Genomic DNA, 19,267 nt, shown 5'->3' with positions numbered 1-19,267 from the left:
GGAGGAAACCAGAGGAACAGTTTAAAGATCTGCACCTGATGACCTGAGAGGTGTGACTGGGTTATAGACACTGAGCAGGTCAGACTCTGTTCTGAATGAGCTGAAGTCAATGTGCTGATGATTTGGAGGGTCCTGCAAATAAAGAATTACAATAATTCAGCTCAATTAAATTTTATTTATATAGCACCAAATCACAACAAACATTTGCTTCAGCACTTTATTTGGCACTTTATTTGTAAGGTAAAGACCCTAAAAAACCCAAAAATCAAAAACGACCCCCCCTATGAGCAACAGTAAGAAGAAAAACTGCCTTTTAACAGGAAGAAACCTCGAGCAGAACCAGGCTGCAAATGGGTGCATTTAACAACATTAGTGTCTCTGCTGCTTCTGGAAGCTTCTTATCTTCAGTTTCTTATCATCTCTGTGTTTCTATTCCAGTTTTCTTCCATCTTTGGTAATCTCTCTCTCTCCTCCCTGCCATTTGCTCCTGCTTTGCTCGCCCCACCTCTGGCTCCTATAAAAGGCCTGGCAGAAACCTTCCTCTATCTCCACCACCGGTGCTCTGCAGCAGCATGCCGCCAAAAAAAGTTGAACCGAAGAAGACAGAGGTGAAGAAGGTGGAGGCTAAGAAGGAGGAGCCTCCTCCTCCACCAAAGCCTGTGGAGCCGGAGCCCAAACCTCCTGAGGTGGACCTGCAGAGCATTGTGATAGAGTTCACCCCCGACCAGATCGAGGAGTTCAAAGATGCCTTCACACTGTTTGACGAGACGCCCACCGGCGAGATGAAGATCACCTACGCTCAGTGTGGAGATGTGATGCGGGCGCTTGGACACAATCCCACCAATGAGGAGGTGCTGAAGCTGCTGGGGAGGCCAAAGGCGGAGGAGCTGAACATCAAGCTGCTGGACTTCGACAGCTTCCTGCCCATGTTGCAGCATGTGGCACGCTCCAAGGAACAAGGCAACTTTGAGGACTTCGTGGAGGGGCTGAGGGTTTTCGACAAGGAAGGCAACGGCACGGTGATGGGGGCGGAACTCCGCCACGTCCTCGCCACGCTGGGAGAGAGGATGACAGAGAACGAGGTGGACCGTCTAATGGCTGGACAGGAGGATGCCAACGGACACATCAACTACACTGAGTTCGTCAAACACATCCTGGCCGGGTAGAAAAACAGACTTCTTCTTTGATGGACCGAGTGTCTGTGATGCATCAGAAGTTTGTCATCTCTAATAAAACGTTTGCAGCTCTTCTCGTTGTTTTCACTTAACAACTACTTTCACTCATAAAACGATGCAGAAACAGACCCAGTCACTGCAGCTGGATTTGAACCCCTAACCTCTGAAGCAGCTCACACATCAGTAACTCTGATTGAGGTAAAATGTGTATCCAATATTTTTGGATTGTTTAAGTCTGGTTTAATTTGTTAGGGATGGTATGAAGTTCATCACACTGAAGATCCCCCTCTGGTTTCTCTGCAGCACGATGGTGAACCAGTTTATAATGAGAAAAGCTAATGAAAAACATTTCAATCTAGAGTTTTTTTCTTTAGCTTTATTCCAATTATTGAAACAACATAAAACATGAATTTTTTGTGCCCAAACTTGATGAGGCAACATCAGAGGTTATTCAGCCGGCATCACTGATTTTCAGACTGTCCAAAGCCCAGCGAAAGTGGAGTTCATGTTTGTATTCATGTCTGCTTAACAAAACATCCACGTTCTTTTCCTTTGGACTGAGAGGCAATTTTATCAGAACATGTAGAACCTTTCATTTAATAAAATGATCAGTAAAATTAATTATAATTCTTCTTCCTCCCCTCAGTAATTAAAAAACAGCAATCTGAAAGAAACCCCTCTGACTGGTGGTATCTGGATATGACACCTGCAAAGGTGTTGCCCCTCCCCCTGCACAAACCTTGCTTCCATCAGCTTCTAATTTTTACCTCTCGAAGAAGACTCAGAGAGACTCACCGAGGAAGAAGCACCTGAATCCCCAGAGGAGGGGAGACAGTTGTTTTTATAGCTTTCTGAGACTGAATAAACAAGTTTAAGGTAATTTTGTTTTATTTGATTTTACAGGTTATTATTTAATCAAAGGTTACATCAGCATGAAGCTAAACAGTTCTGTCTTCTGATAAACAAAAAGCAGCAGGTGATTCCTTCACTCACAAACCTGCCTTTAAACACACACACACAAAACTTCAGTTAGTTGTTAAAAACTGTTTTTTAAAGAAACTAAAAGCAGAAACTCGGTCTGCTCACAGTCGGTGCTGAGATCCAAAATCAATCATGTCTGGAAGCTACTCGCAGCATGATGGTTAGCAGGATTAGCACGCTGACACTGGCTAATTAAACACAACACGCAGCTGAGGCTGATGGGAACCTTCTGCAGGTGTTTGAACATTAACATGTGAGTGAGATCATTCGTCTAGCCCCTTATTTAATTTATTTTTTTAAACCTTTATTTTACCAGGTAAAATGTTTGAGGACCAGTTCTCATTTATAAACATGACCTGGCCGAGAGGCCCCACGAGAATCACATTAGCACGGCTTCCCCGGCGGCCTAAAGGCTAAGACACTAAAAGTTGGCCTAATCAGGTTTCAGGGTCTGTAGGCGGTCATGCTTTAGTCACATGGGCAGGTTAAATGTTTCTAAATAAACAGATGAAGATCAGTTTAAAACTGAACATTAAAGTCATAATAAAGTTGTTTAACTTGTTCATGAAAGGATAAAACATCCAAATCTGTGCCCTTTAGTCCAAAAACACTTGATAATACTTGTCTCCCAGAATGCTGCTGGGAAGATGGATCTGTTCAGCCAATCAGAAGCTCAGATCAGACCATCCTCATCCTCGTCCTGTCCCATCAGTCTCATTGGCCAGCTCCGTGGCTGTCTCTGTGTTTTGACTGGCCAGCTGGGTGTAGAAGCGGGACTTGAGGAATCGAGGATAACTGTCCGTCTCCATCAGGTAGAAAATCTGGTCCTGGGCGAGCTGGAAGGAGGCAGAGCTAATACCAAGACGCATGCTCTGATTGGTCGCCTCTCTGATGGCTGAGTCCATGTTGACCTGGAGACAAAGAGTAGCTGTGTCACATGACCAGGCACTGGCCCAATAGACATGTTTAGTTCAAAGATTTAAAATCTCCATTTTAATAAAATGTTTACTAAAAAAAAAAATCCAGATTGAAATACAATAAAAGAGCCAGCAGTTTTCTGACTTTAAACCTTTGTCGCTTCTAAAAACCGATGCGAGAACAGAAAGTTTAACAGATCACAGTCGCCTCTCTGTGGACCGTAAAGGCCCAACATGAGAGAACGCAATCAGTGCATCATGGGAACAACCCAGCAGCCTAGGCCTATAGGAGCATAGGTGGTTCAGGGTCACCTGATCCAGCCCTAACTATAAGCTTGATCATAAAGGAAAGTTTTAAGCCTAATCTTAAAAATAGAGAGGGTGTCTGTCTCCTGAATCCAAGCTGGGAGCTGGTTCCACAGAAGAGGCGCCTGAAAGCTGAAGGCTCTGCCTCCCATTCTACTCTTAAGTAAACTAGGAACCACAAGTAAGCCAGCAGTCTGAGAGCGAAGTGCTCTGTTGGGGTGATATGGTACTATGAGGTCTTTGAGATAAGATGGGGCCTGATTATTCAAGACATAGAACAAACTAAGGAGATGGTGATGGATTTCAGACAGACAGGCCTGCAGTCCTCTGACCATCAAAAGGGCTGCTGCGGAGAGGGTCAGCAGTGTCAAGTTTACCGGAGTCCACCTGGCAGAGGTCTTTACCTTCACTACCAATACTGCAGCCATCGCCAAATGATGAAGGTCCAACAGCAGCTCCACCCTCTTAGGAGACCCAGGAAGGCAGGTCTACCCACCTTCTACAGGGGCGCCATTGTGAACTACAGCCTCACCTCCTGGTTTGGCAGCTGAATAGCTTGATTAGGACAGCCAGAAGGATTATAGGGGCTTCCCTCCCAGTGCTGCTGGACATCTACAGCTAACGCTGCATCCGTAGGGTAGTGATGGGTCCGGCAACACCGATGCATCGGCGCACGCGTCGCGCTCATAAAGCACAACCCGTGTCGGTGCGCGTACCGCTATTATAAAGTCATGTGACCGATACAGAAATTGTTTCGAACTGATGCGCCAAACTGTTTATAAGGAAGCGTATCTGTCAAGGGGAAGCATCTGCCAAAAGAATCTTTGCTCTTTTGCAGGTCATTATTAAATCCATCAAGAATCATGGAGCAGCCTCAAACCAAAAGAAAGGTTTCCGCTGTGTGGGACCATTTTGATCTCATATCAGAAAATAAGGTATTTGTTTTAATTTGCTTGTGTTTTCATCCTGTTCCTCTCAGAGTTTCCACTTGATCTGTCTGAATTCAAATTCATTTCAAAGTGACTCTTAGTTCACTATTCATATTATTGTCTGCAGGTTAAATGTCGAATTTGTTCGACAGAGCTTTCGTATTTAAATAAATCCACCTCCTCGATGCTGAGGCATTATAGGGCCAGGCATGAGAATGAAATCCCAGATACATCCAGGGTAAACCCAGGTATACAGCCACTCTACAACTTACTCACAGTTGCTTTATTCATAATTAATTCCTATTAATTTATTCTGTATCTCATGTTTAACCACCAAGCTTCCAGGAAGCAGATGCTGGATGAGGATCTGCTGAATTTCATCCTGAAGGACTGCCAGCCCCTCAGCATTGTGGAGAGTGAGGGGTTCAGGGAACTGGTCCAGGTCCTTCAGCCCTCATATGTTTTGCCAACCAGAAAGGTCTGTGTGGAAATTATCTAAAGTAGTAGTTGATATATCCAATTTATTTAATCTTTAATTTAAATATATTGATTTGATGTGACTGATGCAGCACCAAACATGACTGCATCCACCAGACAGCTCCAAATTTGGTGCTCAATTTGCATTGCACATAGTCTCAATTTATTAGTTAGAAAATCATGTGATCAGATCCCCACACTTACATCCATCAGACACAAAGCCAGGCACATTGTCACATACTTCAGATCAAGCACTACAGCCAAGGAGAAGCTTGCTCAAGTGCAGCAACAGATGGGACGATTTGACTCCACTTACAGCTGATGACCATCATAGGAGAAACACTTCTTGTGCTTGCTCCTTTCCATCAAGCTACAGTGGAGTTGTCTGAAGAGAGGCGAGTGTCAGGGTCAAAGGTCATCCCGATGATGAAAATGCTCTATCTTGCACTAGAGCGCAATGCTTCAACCTTGCACACACAGGCAGCCATACACCTACACGAACACCTGAAGCATCGCGTCACAGACTCTGCTTCCAATCTGGGGTCATTAAGTGTGTTGACCCCAGCAACACTTGTAGACCCCAGATTTGAATCACTCGGGTTCTGCAGTTCCTCCAAGTGCAATGAGGCCATCAGCAGACTGCGGTCAGAATGTGCGTCTGTAATCAGACACACAAATGAGCCCCAGCCGGGACCATCTTCACAACAGCTGTCTGCACCCACTTCAGGCACGTTATTCAGCATTATTTGTTTGTTGTTGTTTGGAAATCATGTACTAAAATGCCAATTTGTTGTTTTTTTTAGATAACTTTTGGCAACATCTCGACATCAAAGTGGGCAGGCAGACCCCAAAGCGCCACAGCCGATGCCATCCAGGAGGTGCAGAGATACCTGGCAGAGGGCGATATTGCCTTTTCCCAGGATCCTTTGAGACACTGGGACAACCAAAAGACAATCTATCCAAACCTCTCCTGCTTTTCCTTACAGTTTCTCTGCACTCCAGCCTCATCTGTGCCGTATGAGCAGATGTTTTCTACAGCTGGAGAAGTTGCATCAAAAAAACGTAACAGACTCAATTTCAAAACGTTGGGGAAACTTTTTTTTTTGAATAAAATTTGTAAAAAAAAAAAAAAAAATCCCAGTCGACAAGCATCCTCATTCACATTCACTTATATTTTCACATAATGATGCATGTTCACATTATTCATTGACTGTATCTAAAAATATCAGATATTTTAAATTTAAATGACGATATGAACTAATACAATATAAAATACAATGACTTAAATTATATTATTATATATATACTAGGTCATCACATCAGTGTCAGTTGAGTCTGTCAACTAGGTTGCCTGTAGGGATTTTTAAGTTCCAGCAGGTGTCAGTATTCAGTGACAGTATCAACACAGTTTGGCAATGTGTCGAAATGCTTTATGATGCCTCATCTACCCATCACTGCTGTAGGGTATCACACTTCCTTACCACCTATCTCACAGCCTGTTCTCCCCACTAACATCTGGGAGAAGGTTCAGGAGCATCAGCTTCTTCCCACAGACTGTGAGAGCACCAGACAAACTGACTCGTTTTCTTTTACTTTCATTTCCATCATTATTAAAGGAACGTGGCTCTCATTTTTTTTTTTTTTTACATGATTAAACATGATTTAAGGAAAAAACAACCAATCAGAGCTCAGATGGTACCTGTCTCGCTGCAGTTGTAGAAATAAACTGGTCATAGATTTTTGCAGCTCTGGCAGCCATCTTGCTGGAGGGGCGTGTCCTTTTAAATCTCTCCACAGCCAACCAGAAGTCTAGGTTCTCCTCGCTGAACTCTGACCTCAGGAAGTGACGGAACACCGTCAGACCGTCTGACCAATAAGAAAGGAGCAATCGAATTAAGCTAATGGCGAGAACGTCATCATGCTGGCTCCTCCCCCTAATGAAAATTGGTTAAACACAAACGGGAACTCTTACACTGATTGGACAGCAGAGCCTCCAGACTCTCCGCCCACCTCAGCACCTCCCCTGCAGATGGTCTGGAAAACAAAACGAACACACTTCAGACACACTGAAACACCAACACCTGAAGTTCCTCTAACGTCCACCTGAGGCTCTCAAGGTTAATCGAGCTGCATTTAGACTTCTGTGTTGAATCTAAGTAGAGCCCATTATGCAGGCTCAGCACTGCTGCTCTGCAGTTTCACCACCAATACACTATTTGGTGATGATCCATTTTCTTCTGGTTGATAAAAAAAAAAAATAACAGTGGCAGAAGAAGTAGTAACCATAAACAATGGAAAAATGTACTGAATGGGCCAATCACTGCATCACGGTGACATGTAGTTATATTTCTCTGGAGGTACACGTCAGGTTACAGAGGAAGGTTTCAGAAAGGTTTGTGGTTACAAAATAACTGCAGCAGGGGTAAAGGTGGATCCCAATATGAAGTTTCCACCTTAAATCTGTGGTTCTACACCTGTGAAAGACAAGTTAAGGGAGAATGCCTTGTTTGTGTTTTCTGTAACTAAAATACTTTGGGTTTATGCTCCCTGTCCTTTGCTTCAGGTTAGAATCTCGCTTGGCTTCAGGTCAGGTTCAGGCTGAATGTTTTTTTCTACCTGTTGTTTCTCAGCGCTTTCTCCAAACTGTTACCACGGACACCAGTACTGTTTTTCCGCCTTCGTAGAAATGCCAGGCGACCACGAACATCAGCAGCTCTGGGGAGACAACGAAGACGAATCAGAGCGACAGGAAAGAAAAAAAAAACAACAAAAACTACAGTGTGTTTGTTTACGTACAGATTCTGGGTCTTCTTCTTCAGCTGATGGTTTCTGGATTCTCCAGCCTGAGCAAACAAATCACAATGACTGTGAGAACCTGAAGAACCACAGAACCGGAGCAGTAAACAGTCAAACAGGAATGGAAAGGCTACTGACATTTTTCCCCTCCTCTTATTTTCTGACTGTTTTTCACTAGTTTTGCATTTGGCGAGGGTCAGTGTCACTACTGGTAATACCTGGACCCTACAGAGGTTTCACAGGTTTTGGCACATCAATACGTGCCATTGCCAGGTTTGCTGTGTCTCCCAGCACAGTCTCAAGAGCCTGGAGGAGATTCCAGGAGACAGGCAGTTGGACAGGGCCGTAGAAGGTCTTTAACCCATCAGCAGGACCGGTATCTGCTCCTTTGTGCAAGCAGGAACAGGATGAGCGCTGCCAGAGCTACAAAATGACCTCCAGTAGGCCACTGGTGTGAATGTCTCTGACCAAACAATCAGAAAATGTCTTCATGAGGGCCCAAAATCCTCTAGTGGGCCCTGTGCTCACTGTCTGGTACCATGGAGCCTGACTGGCATTTGTCATAGAATAGCAGTATTGGCAGGTCCACCACTGGCGCCCTGTGCTTTTCACAGATGAGAGCAGGTTCACCCTGAGCACATGTGACAGACGTGAAAGGGTCTGGAGAGGCCGTGGAGAATGTTATGGTGCCTGTAACACCGTTCAACATGGCCGGTTGGGTGGTGGGTCAGTGATGGTCTGGGAGGCATATCCATGGAGGGACAGACCTCTACAGGCTAGGCAACAGCACCCTGACTGCCATCAGGTATCAGGATGAAATCCTTGGACTCATTGTCAGACCCTACGCCCATGTCTTGGAATTCAGCCTCTGTAGGTTGATCATTTTCATTTCCAACAAACTATGTGGCATCCTTTCATTCCCAGTCCATATTAGCAAAGATACTTTTTCCCTGTTGAGATCTGATGTTTTATAAGTGTTCTTTTCATTTTTTTGAGCAGTGCATGCACCTTCCCTTCCTTCTCTCAATCATATCAGCCAGTTCTCTCCCTTTACCAGTCACAGGCCATACATTTAAAGTCCCTACTCTTATAACCACACTCCTGCCTTTCTTGCTCTCTTACTGCCTAACATGAGGCAGTCATTGTTAATCCAGGCCTCAACCAATTCTCTTGCAGGTCACCTTATTAATGCTCTGCATGTCTGATTTGACAAATATTTTAGACCGGATGCCCTTCCTGATGCAATCCTCCTCGTTTATCTGGGCTTGTAATACTTAATCAGCTGGTTTCCCAGTCTTGGATTAAGCATGGTCCTAGGCTAAAAGGAAAAAGTCAGTGAAGACCACAATAGGAAAAGTACTTAGTCCAGGATTAGACATAATCCCTGTACGGGAAACTGGGCCAATGTGTACCATTAGCAAGATAATCAACCTCTGGGAATTTAGGTAGCTGCTCTGCATTGTGTTGGCACATGGCATTGAAGAAGGTACCCCTCACTTAAACTTAGACAGCTAATGTTTCTTGGTTCTTTAGTAGCTGCTCAAACCCAGTTCTGGTCCCTACCTTGGTCATGTTGAGCAGCATCAGCATTTGGTGCAGAGACCCCCCCTCTTTGGTCAGCTGCTTCCTCAGAGTGTGGGGGGAGGGGGCTTGGGAAGTGAGGTTTGAGCTGGAGTTGAAGTCAAAGTTCACAGTGCGGGTGAGGCGGTGGATGGTGCTGTCAGAGAGGAAGCGGGGCGATCGAGGTTCCTGCAGCAGAGAACCCTCAGACAGCGAGCGGCGCAGGACTGAAACAAAGGAGAAATCAATCAATATGATCAATCAGGCTCAGACAGCATCTCCAAATGCTTCATGTGCACCGCTTCAGCTGAGCTCATCTTTCATCTCTCAACTCCTTCATCCTCACTAACGCCAAATTCAGCATCACACTTCCGAATCAACTCTTCATCCTCACTCACTCGAACCAGCGCTTCATCTCGCTGAACTCGTGCTTTTCTGATGTTCTGTGAAAGCACTTCAACTGACCTGTTGGTCTGTAGGTAAACTCATTCGTGCCCTCTTCCTCCTCCTCTTCATCATCACTGTCCTCATCCTTCTCTTGGTTCATGTCGAAGTGGTGATGGCTGAGCAGGAAGCCCCGCCCCCTGACACCTCCCACATTCTCTGAAGTCTCAGAGGCACTCTCCCCCTCCCCCTGTTGTCGCTCCTCCACCTCCTCTTCCCCCCGCTGCCTTTTTCTTCTCTCCTCCTCCTCCTCTGCTCCCGCTCTCTCCTTCCAGATGGGACTCCTCAGAGTGGAAGAGGGGTATTGGGGGGGAGAGAGGAGCTGAGCTGGGGAGATGACAGTCCTGGGGGGTGGTGAGGAGGTGGTGTATGGGGACAGAAGGGGAACGGGAGCAGGAGGAGGGGTGGAAGAGGAAAAGGGAGCACTGGGAGAGTAAGGAGAAGGGGAGGGAGGTCTGAGGGGATCACAGAGAGAGGAGTAAGGAGATGAAGGACGATAGAGGAGGTCTGACTGCCTGAGAGAGAGGAGGCCGAAGTCTGAGGGGAGGTCTGAGAACTGAGAGGAGGAGGAGGAGGAAGAGGAGAAGAAGAGAAAATGAATCATGTGGACAAACCTGTGGGGTTGTTTAATGCATCTGTTTCAGCGCCCTCTGCTGGACAAACTAAGTGAACTGGACCTCCTTCCACTTTCTATGACTACCTGCACAGGTGGCGTACCTGCTGTGTGTGAGTGGTCTCTGTGCTGATGAGCTGCAGCTGTATGTTGTCATGGAGACAGAGGCTCACTCGGACCTTCTGCTCGATGCTGAACGCCTCCAGGCTGAAGAGACAGCGGCAGCAGCCCTGAGAGCTGTGCAGGAAGTACAGGTGAAGCGGCTCGGACAGTGCTGCAATGCACACACACACACACGCAAAGGTCAAATCCTGCACTCTGATTGGCAGCTAGACTCTAACTTACAATAATCTAAAAAAAAAAAATGGGGGAAGAGACTCCTATTGGAAGAGAGGAGCAATGACACAGAGCGACACTCGGCTGAGTGAATGAAGGTGAAAATGCACCTCCAGGCTAACTTCAAGCACTTGAACTCCTTCAGCAGTAAAAGCATCAGTCTTGAGAAACAGCATATATCTACTTGTTACATGTTTCCTAACAGGGACCACAAGACCAAGCCAGCTACAGTCATACAGTTTACAAATCAAAAATATAAGACTGAGCTGTTGAGACGGTTCAGAAAATTGAGGGGAACTATATGTAAATGAACTTTGGCATAAAGAAAATAACTAAAGCTACTCAAAACTTGGTTTGATGTTAACAAATTGTCTCTCAGTACAGCAAAAACTAAATTTATGGTATTTGTAAATAAAAAAAAGAGGTGCTTAAAGAGAAAAAAAAAAATTTAAATCAGTGGTGTTGAACTTGAGAGAGGTTTTGATAAAAGGTTTTTAGGGCAGCTAACATGGAAGCAGCATATTTATTACACAAAGGTAAAAATCTCAGACACTCTATTTTGCATACAACCAAATATTTGCTTATTTATAATGCCTTGTTTCTAATTTACTGCATGCTGATATTTCGATATATGACTCATTGTGTAGAATTGTAGATAGTCTCCACCCTGCTAACGTTCCTCTGTTAGAGGTTCCTCAGAGTCCGACCAGAACAGAAGAGATCGATTCCCCTCCTGCTGTTTCTTGGCAGAAACACATTCACACTGTACCCCGCTCACACTGGATCATTTTTGTTATCAGCAGCAAGCATCGGCTCATCTGTGCTGCTCTCTGTGGACATCAGTAAAGTGAAGTGGCTACAGCTGTGCTCGTATTTCCACTCCATCTGAACATTTTGTGGCCTCACACCAGTTTGCTGTATTTAGAAAGTCTGGTCTTGAGATGGGCAGAGTTTAGATTTTATTCTGAGCAGAAAATTAGTCGACCAGGTGTGCAGACCATTTCTGTACCTACACTACAGACTGAGGGGCCATAAAGACAAATGAATATCTAACCAGGTTTTGTTGTGCAGATCAGAGTGTTCTCCTGAGCTCTGATATCACATGTATGAACAGAAATCAAGAGTCTGGCAGGAGATAAACTCAGGAGATTAGTGCATCAGAGTGCAGTTTAAAAACACCAACACTCAGAGATGACAGTGAATGCAGCATTACCCTCTCTGAGCTGCAGTGTGTTCAGGTACACAGGACTCTGCAGGACGTTACAGCGTCCAGCTTCATCCTCTCTGGTAAGCAGCAGCAGGTCACTGTAGATCAACACAGTCACCTGAAACACACACACACACACACACACACACACACACACACACACACTTATCACCACAGTAAAATCTATATGTGTAGAAATCAGCTCCTCTTCCTCATATGAACACACAACTTGCTGCTGCAGTTACACACCGCTGTCTCTCAATCAACACACATCACACATGAAGTCACTGTGACCTTTGACCCTGAGTAACGTCCTCTGTGGAGTCAATGTGTATATGTCTGTCATTACACCTGTGTATAGGTGAGTTTTCCTCCATCCTTTGGCCCCCTCCTCATTTATCGTATATTGTCTTCCTGCATCTACAGACCATCAAACTAAATGCATTTCTGGATTAAAACCAGCGCACTCACACATTATACTTTATTTTTACTGTGTCTTTGTTATTGGTGGTTTTGTTCCTGTTTTCTTTCTTTGTACCCCGGAGCACTCGCCCAGGTTTTCACACTATCACAGGGAGGAAATCTTCTCATGAGCGCCATTAATGCCAAAACATCTACACTGAATGCAACATCTGGGAGCCTCAGAGGAATCAGCTGACCTGCACAAAGAAGCAAAGCACTGAGGCGCCTACAGCAGCTAAAGTCTGTCAGGATTACAGGAAACACGTCACAGAGTCTGAAAACCAGCCAGGCCTCAACTCAACTTATAACTCCAAGAACCAGAGCCATTTCCATTCTGCACAGTAAAATATACAGGCACAAATCATCTGTAGTTCTTCTGGAAGGGCACTTCATTATAAACAGGAACATTAACCAAGTCAGAGGAACAATAGATCATATTTATGGGCCCAATATGGAGCGCCCATCTTTCTCTTTTCTGCATTCCCACAACATGTTAGGGCAGATTTCAATTGTGTACTGAACCCACAGCCAGATCATTCATCTAATTCCACCTCCCAGAAACCTTCACACTCATCAACAGCTGTATCTGACAGTGGTCTGATGCACATCTGGAGAACAAAGACAGGATATCAGATATAAACATATCTATGGATTACTTTGTGATCAGAAATTCACTCACACACAAGGCCCACAATCCAAGATCCACAGTATCACCTCAGGCTGTGCCCCAGCCACACTGAGCTCACAAAGTGGAACTCATCTCCAGCCTCTTCCCTGATGGTGCTTTAATTCTTCAATCCAGTGTTTTGAACAAGAAGCAGCACCCTTTCTGGAGACCACCAAAACACCAGCGTTATCCACACGTGCACTATGGGAAACAGCCGAAGTAGTCCTGAGGTAAAATAAACTCTTCATTTACACAAAGAACAATACTGAAAAAAAGGAACAGCTCCTTAAAAATCAAAAAAATCAAACCACTGAATGTCATCTTCTCATTTGGATTGTGGAAATAAAACAGATAAACTGCTGTGAACTCTGTGAGAGCTGGAGGGCAGAAACCTTCACCTTTACTGAAAATACGAAACTAAAAACGCAGCAGATTCCCAGATACTGTATATATGTGTGTGTGTGTGTGTGTGTGTGTGTGTGTATAAAATGCAGTAGCGTGAAAGTGATCCTGGTTCTGCTCTCTGAGGTCGTCGTGTCCTTCAGGATCAGGTTCACTCTCAGAATCAAACATTTCTCAGAAACATCGATATTCTGCACAGACACCAAACCTCCTCAGAGACCTCAACGCCTCAGGAGAGCTCACAGTACTCCTGATACAGCTGTGAGTGCTGCTCAATGCTCCCCAACCCCCTTCTGTTTAACAGCAGGAGAGTACGTCTGTGTAGGCTCTCAGTCGTCCAGGTCATGGCAGTTTGTGAAGATGTTTCCACTTCTCATCCAAGAGGCTTCTTCAGTTTTAAAACATCAGATGGAGAGTCTCAGGTATTTAAGCTCTTAAAACACGAGGTTATCCCAACTGGGCCTTCATCAAATCAGTGAAGATGCAAAAGAAAGAAGGTCAGACACCAACTATGGAGAGTGACAAACGGAACGACACTGTCATTCCTTATGTGGCTGATTTGTCAGAGAAACTCAGGAGAATTTAGATTTAGAGCTGAAGAAGCCTCGTGGATGAGGAGTGAAACGTCTTCACAAACTTAAAGAAGTCCGGTTGTCTTTTTTTCAAGTTCTCAAAGCAGCAGAACACCAACAAAACCCTCAAATACACGAGTACTGCTGTGTACTCGCTGTATATTTACAGTAGTACCTTTGCAGGCAGCAGGTTGGCCTGGTGTAGAATCATCTCTTCAGACATCAGCAGGGTTCTGTCTGGGCTGCAGAGATCGAGCGGCTGAAAACAACAACAACAACACAAACATGTAAACAAGAGCAACATACAAACAACGGCAAAACACACAAACCCCAACAATATTTTGTGCCTTTGTAGCTGATGGCTGCATGGCCTCAGTAATCTCCGTCATTTCCCACCTCATCATAAAATCAGTCATCAGTTTCCTGGTAGGGCTCGCTGCTTAGTTATTATTTAGATTCAGTCCCCGCCCACTTTGCCTCACTAACTTTATTCTGTCTTTCATAGCTACAAGCTGCTGAATTTCTCTGGTCGCTGCATCTCTTCCTGTTCCTACAACAGCCCTGAATTCAGGCTGGATCAGGTAACGGGCTCCTGTATGGACGGGAGAGTCTTTGGGTACAGCTGGGTGACGCTACTTTAGGGTCTCTATAAAGAGCTTTCAGGTTGGCTGGAAGATTATAAACTCTGTTCTGGGTCGGGTTAGTGCTAAATGGGGTGAATAAAGAGGTTCTACAGCTAAGATAAGCGTTCTGGATTGGTTCTGGTCTGGTCTAAAGGTTCTGACCTGGACGAAGATGGGAAAGATGACAGTTTTGGGTGCCAGGGTAACGTAGGTTCCATATCCTGAGCAGGGCACATGTGACTGAACCATGGTGCAGTTCTGGTAGTTGCCATAGTTTCTGGGTAGGGTTGATGATGAAGAGGTGGAGGAAAGAGGTGGAGGCAGGGTGGAGGTGTGGCTGCTGAAAGGTCTCTGTGATGACCCCGATCGAGGGTCATGAAGAAGGTTCTGACCTCTGCTGGGGTGAGTCTGGTACAGACGACCTGGAGAACCACAAGTCATATCGTCCTATAATCAATACATTTACAGTACTCAGGACTGATGATCAATATTCAGACAGGAAGTCGTACCGATCGTCCCGTTCCTGTCCTGATAAACCGGCTGCATGAGCTGAAAAGGAACAGATGGAGAACAGTTTATTGTTACAACAGATCCTTATTAGAACCCTTTTATCGTCAAACTGCCGATTGGAGCGTCATTCTAAAGGTGCGCCAACGTCAGGGTCCAGGAAACATCAACCCAAACTACAAAATTATATGAAAGTATTCTGGACCAAAAAGAGCTTCACAGAATAATGATGAGATTTCTACCAAAGGTCAAAGTGTTCTGTGGAAACTGTTTAGAGTCACCTCCTGATAAAACTGCCAAAATGAGAAAAAAAAAATTCTCTTTGAGCAAAAACATCTGAGTTTTGTGACTCCTGAGCTGAAAGTGTCGCCACCTGAGACTCACCTGCCCTCCTGGGTTGACAGGTGACAGGATGATGTAATTGTCCCCATTTGATGATGTCACACGGGTGCCCTTTAGCGTGGTGGTGTGAGGTGTGTACACCTCCTGGTCTTCCTCGTCCTCCTCCTCTTCCTCCCGGTCCTCCTTCCTGTCCCTCCATAGAGAACCTAGAGCTCCCAAACTGGACCGGACTCCTGACCCCTGACCCCATTTGCGGCCATGTTTGCTGTGGGTGGGGTGAGATAACAGCTTCCTGCCTGTTGTCTAGGAGACAGAGGAAGATTAGCTTGGCATTAGCTTAGCCTAAGAACAGTTAGCATTATTGCTGGTTCTGGTTCTTTGTTCTGGTTCTGGCCCAGGTGTGCAGCCTAACCCTGAGTCCAGGGGTACATCTGAACAGTCCAGAAAAATTACCTCCTAACTCCTTTTCCTAACCACTTTCCCTTGACCTCAGTGGAAAATATCATGAGGTCAAGGAAAGGAATGAAGGAGAACTTATAAGGACTCAGGAAAAGAGAAGCACAGTGACGTAAACATGAATCCATGAGAATCCTAAAGGCTGCAAAACAACAGCAGACATTACAGATGCAAACGGAACAAGCAGCACTCAGAGCACGAACTTCCACCGAGGCAGCACCTTCCCAGAGACAGCGCCCCCCAGAGGCAGGACTCATTTGACAGGAACATGATTGGATTCTGCAGATTTAATTTTCTTTGTTCTTTTTAAAAGTGCAGGATTTTGTTATTCACCCTGTTGAACCCATTTTAATGCACGCAACATCTTTTTGAGGAGAATTATTTATCATCTTTTATTTATGTGGATTAATTCTTTCTCTTAACAATACTTTCTTAAAAGATATAACTTCAAAGAAAGGCAGATGTGAAATGTAAAGGTAAGGTCAGAGGTCAAATGTGACATGAGATTAGGATGTAAACTATCATCTGACATTTAATTCAATTCAATTCAATTTTATTTATATAGCACCAAATCACAATAAACAGTTGCCTCAAGGTGCTTTATATTGTAAGGTAAAGACCCTCCAACAATACAGAGAAAACCCAACAGTGAGAACGACCCCCTGTGAGCAGCACTTGGTGACAGTGGGAAGGAAAAACTCCCTTTTAACAGGAAGAAACCTCCAGCAGAACCAGGGACAGGACAATTTTGATACATGGTTTTAAACTGTGACCTTCAGATCAATCTGTTGACCTTGAGGGCGAGGTCAGAGGTCAAATGAGACACATTTTAAATCTTTGTACTTTCTATATGCTGATACATCACACTTGTAAGAATCATAGTTTTTGAGTTATAAGGTTTTTTTTTGTCAGTTTTGGACCAATAAAGCATGAAGTTGTCTTTGGAGTCCTTGGTGGATGTAAGACAATATGTTATTTTACAGATTGGTAATATGACCTCTGACCCCTACAAAATCTTAGCAGAATTCATTCAAGCTATCAGGTTTACAGACAGGATGACACACACTACCACACAGACCCTAAAAGACACTCTGATCAGTTCATATAGATCATAATCTGGATTTGGAGAGTTCATATGAATCTGTGCTCTTCATGAACACCTGAGCAGGAAGCACATGTTCTTCCAGCTGTGTGATGTTCAGAGTTCAGCTGTGATTTTTATGGAAGTGGAAAACACACTGTTGGTTAACATGTACACAACGTGCGCTGCTTTGTCAGTGATGTTTATGTTTTCATGAATGCTCAGATGGTGCATTGCTATGCATTATGGGACAGCATTTTCTCCACTCCTTTCATAAAGGATGCTCCAGTGTCTCCTCTGCTTAAGTAGGTAATGAAGACAGCACTGAAGCTCCTTTCCTTGGATTCGAACAGCTTCGATTATGGCTGTAGATACTTCTGGGTCACTTCTCTCAGTGAGGAACCTTCCTCAGAGACACTGAGTATTCAAATGTTCTCCACGTGTCAGAACTCACCGTGTTGTGTGTGTGTGGGCGGAGCATAGCTTCACATGCTGACCGGACCTCAGGTAAACCTCTCCACACCACCAGCACGATCTGAGACTGACAGCTCCTGAGGAGACATGCCACTGTTAGAATTCACACAAGGCCAGACCATCAAACTGCAGGGGCGGGGTTACCTGAGCAGGTAAGAACATTTCAGATTCAGAGGGGTGGGGTTACCTGAACAGGTAAGGTCAGACTCGGAGGGGTGGGGTTACCTGATGGCGTGTGCAAGGTCAACACACTTCCAGGTCTCTACAGGAAGGCCATTGAGTTGCAGGACGGAGTCTCCCTGACGGAGTCCAGACTGTTGAGCCGGACCACCTATGAGCAGAGAGCAGAGTCAGATGTTACAGGTGTTTATGATCCACGAGTGAAAAGGATGTTGTACGGTCATCATGTGATTGTGTTTCTCACCTGCATCTACTGCCTGGACCCTGACTGGGCAGTCGGAGCAGATGGTGAAACCAAATCCATCTTTTCCCCGAGCAATGCTCACCTGCAGGACAGTGAGAACACACCTGGGGTCAGTTTTGGTTCAGCTGGTTCAGACTCTGTCCGCTCAGAGGTGGAGCAGGTCTGCTTCCTGCCTCACATCCCAGATTCTGAGACAGGAGATTTAATTTTCCCTAAACGTGCTTGAAATGTTAATTTTCACAGAGCTGCTGAAGATCAAATGTTCCAGCTGCATGAATCATTCAGTCTCATTTAGGGAACACAAAGATCACGGCAGAAAATGCCCTTTATGATATTTTTTCAGACTGTTTTAGTATTTTTTGGATCAATGAGGATTTTTAAATCTAATGTTCACATTTCTGTTCTAGAAAAGTTTGAAATTTTTTGAATATTTAGAGACTAAGATGTGCTGAGGTCAGCGTCACAAATAAACTGTTAAAATTATTCCCCTGTCACCTGTAGAGTCTCCACCTGAGGTTCATTTAAATATAAGATCTGAAGGTAAACCAGGTGCAGTTTGTGGAACTGCAGTGAACTTGATTTTGTCTCAGACTCTGTGACTCTTTATCCTTTAAACGTGTGCTCTTGGTGCTGTACTGAGCAGTTACCGGCTTCTGTTTCAGGAAATCTGCTCATTAACTGTCACTCTGCTGCTGTTATCATTGTAAAGTTTCTTTTAGTAAACTTCTCCTGTTAGGACAGAAAACTGCTCTCAGGTCAGGTTTGTTTTCTCCAACTTCTGACCGGAAATTTTTTTGTCCTGTTTAAATAAAGTTTCCCTGCTGTAATGCTTACAGCCTGCAGGGGACACCATGTGAGGACTGCTGCTCCTCGCTCTTGTTGACCGAGGCCCGTTGGGGTCTGCGCGGTTTCCATGGCTGTGTAAACAGCCAAGGCGCGAGGAAAGGTCGACTCGTCCTGAGAGTTTCCTAACCACAATAGAAGTTTAATGTCCCTGAGTTCAGACTGACAGGCTGATATTAAAACTCCTGCAGGGGTGCCTTCTGCTCCTGAGGACACAGCACCAGGGTGAAGGTATGCAAACAGTGTTTCTCTGCAGGTTGAGCTCCTGCTCTCACAGACCAGCTCCACTTCTATGGTCCTGCTCCTCGTCTATCTTCCTGCCCCTGCGGAGTCTTCAGGCCGAACAGGAAGTGGAATAACCAGGATCAGGAAGCTGAGAAGGACTTGAACACAGCTTTGTGTTTTCCTCAATGCACAGTTTCCACCTGCCTCCTCACACTGAGCTAAGCTGGGAATACAGAGATCAGAGGAGGCTAGAGAAGCTGGTGGAGTAAAAACCTAAAAGGTTTCCACTTTGAATCAAGAGCCAAGCTTCTGTGTTTGAATGCTTTAATTTCAAAAATTTATTTTTAATTCAATTTGATTTATATATAACGCCAAATCACAACAGTCGCATCAAGGTGCTTTATATTGTAAGGTAAAGACCCTACAATAATTACAAAGAAAAATGCAA

The 19,267-nt window shown here is 44.8% G+C and overlaps 1 protein-coding gene and 1 pseudogene across 5 annotated transcripts in view; one reads left to right on the top strand and one right to left on the bottom strand.

Annotated features, from left to right (window-relative positions):
- Positions 1–550: 550 nt before the first annotated feature.
- LOC115776081 (myosin light chain 1, cardiac muscle pseudogene) lies at positions 551–1,247 on the top strand (annotated as a pseudogene).
- A 380-nt stretch (positions 1,248–1,627) lies between these two features.
- Positions 1,628–19,267, bottom strand: part of LOC115776077 (regulator of G-protein signaling 3-like) — a 56,801-nt gene continuing 39,161 nt past the window's right edge. For 4 of the 5 annotated variants that reach the window (XM_030723693.1, XM_030723697.1, XM_030723696.1 and 1 more), the window contains 16 exons: positions 17,752–17,833; positions 17,553–17,658; positions 17,308–17,404; positions 15,359–15,619; positions 14,977–15,016; positions 14,630–14,889; positions 14,020–14,103; positions 11,748–11,859; positions 10,303–10,472; positions 9,607–10,141; positions 9,145–9,368; positions 7,582–7,628; positions 7,402–7,500; positions 6,758–6,819; positions 6,485–6,651; positions 1,629–3,067 (listed from right to left, as the gene is read on the bottom strand). In XM_030723693.1, the coding sequence (XP_030579553.1) occupies positions 2,846–3,067; positions 6,485–6,651; positions 6,758–6,819; positions 7,402–7,500; positions 7,582–7,628; positions 9,145–9,368; positions 9,607–10,141; positions 10,303–10,472; positions 11,748–11,859; positions 14,020–14,103; positions 14,630–14,889; positions 14,977–15,016; positions 15,359–15,619; positions 17,308–17,404; positions 17,553–17,658; positions 17,752–17,833 (2,568 nt within the window). In that variant the 3' untranslated portion in view covers positions 1,629–2,845. Of the gene's footprint in view, positions 3,068–6,484; positions 6,652–6,757; positions 6,820–7,401; positions 7,501–7,581; positions 7,629–9,144; positions 9,369–9,606; positions 10,142–10,302; positions 10,473–11,747; positions 11,860–14,019; positions 14,104–14,629; positions 14,890–14,976; positions 15,017–15,358; positions 15,620–17,307; positions 17,405–17,552; positions 17,659–17,751; positions 17,834–19,267 lie in introns of all 5 variants that reach the window. The other variant, XM_030723695.1, reaches the window with a different exon arrangement.

The sequence above is a fragment of the Archocentrus centrarchus genome, unplaced genomic scaffold (genome assembly GCF_007364275.1).
Source record: "Archocentrus centrarchus isolate MPI-CPG fArcCen1 unplaced genomic scaffold, fArcCen1 scaffold_26_ctg1, whole genome shotgun sequence".
Lineage (NCBI taxonomy): Eukaryota > Metazoa > Chordata > Actinopteri > Cichliformes > Cichlidae > Archocentrus > Archocentrus centrarchus.
This window is presented reverse-complemented; position numbering and strand designations above follow the sequence as displayed.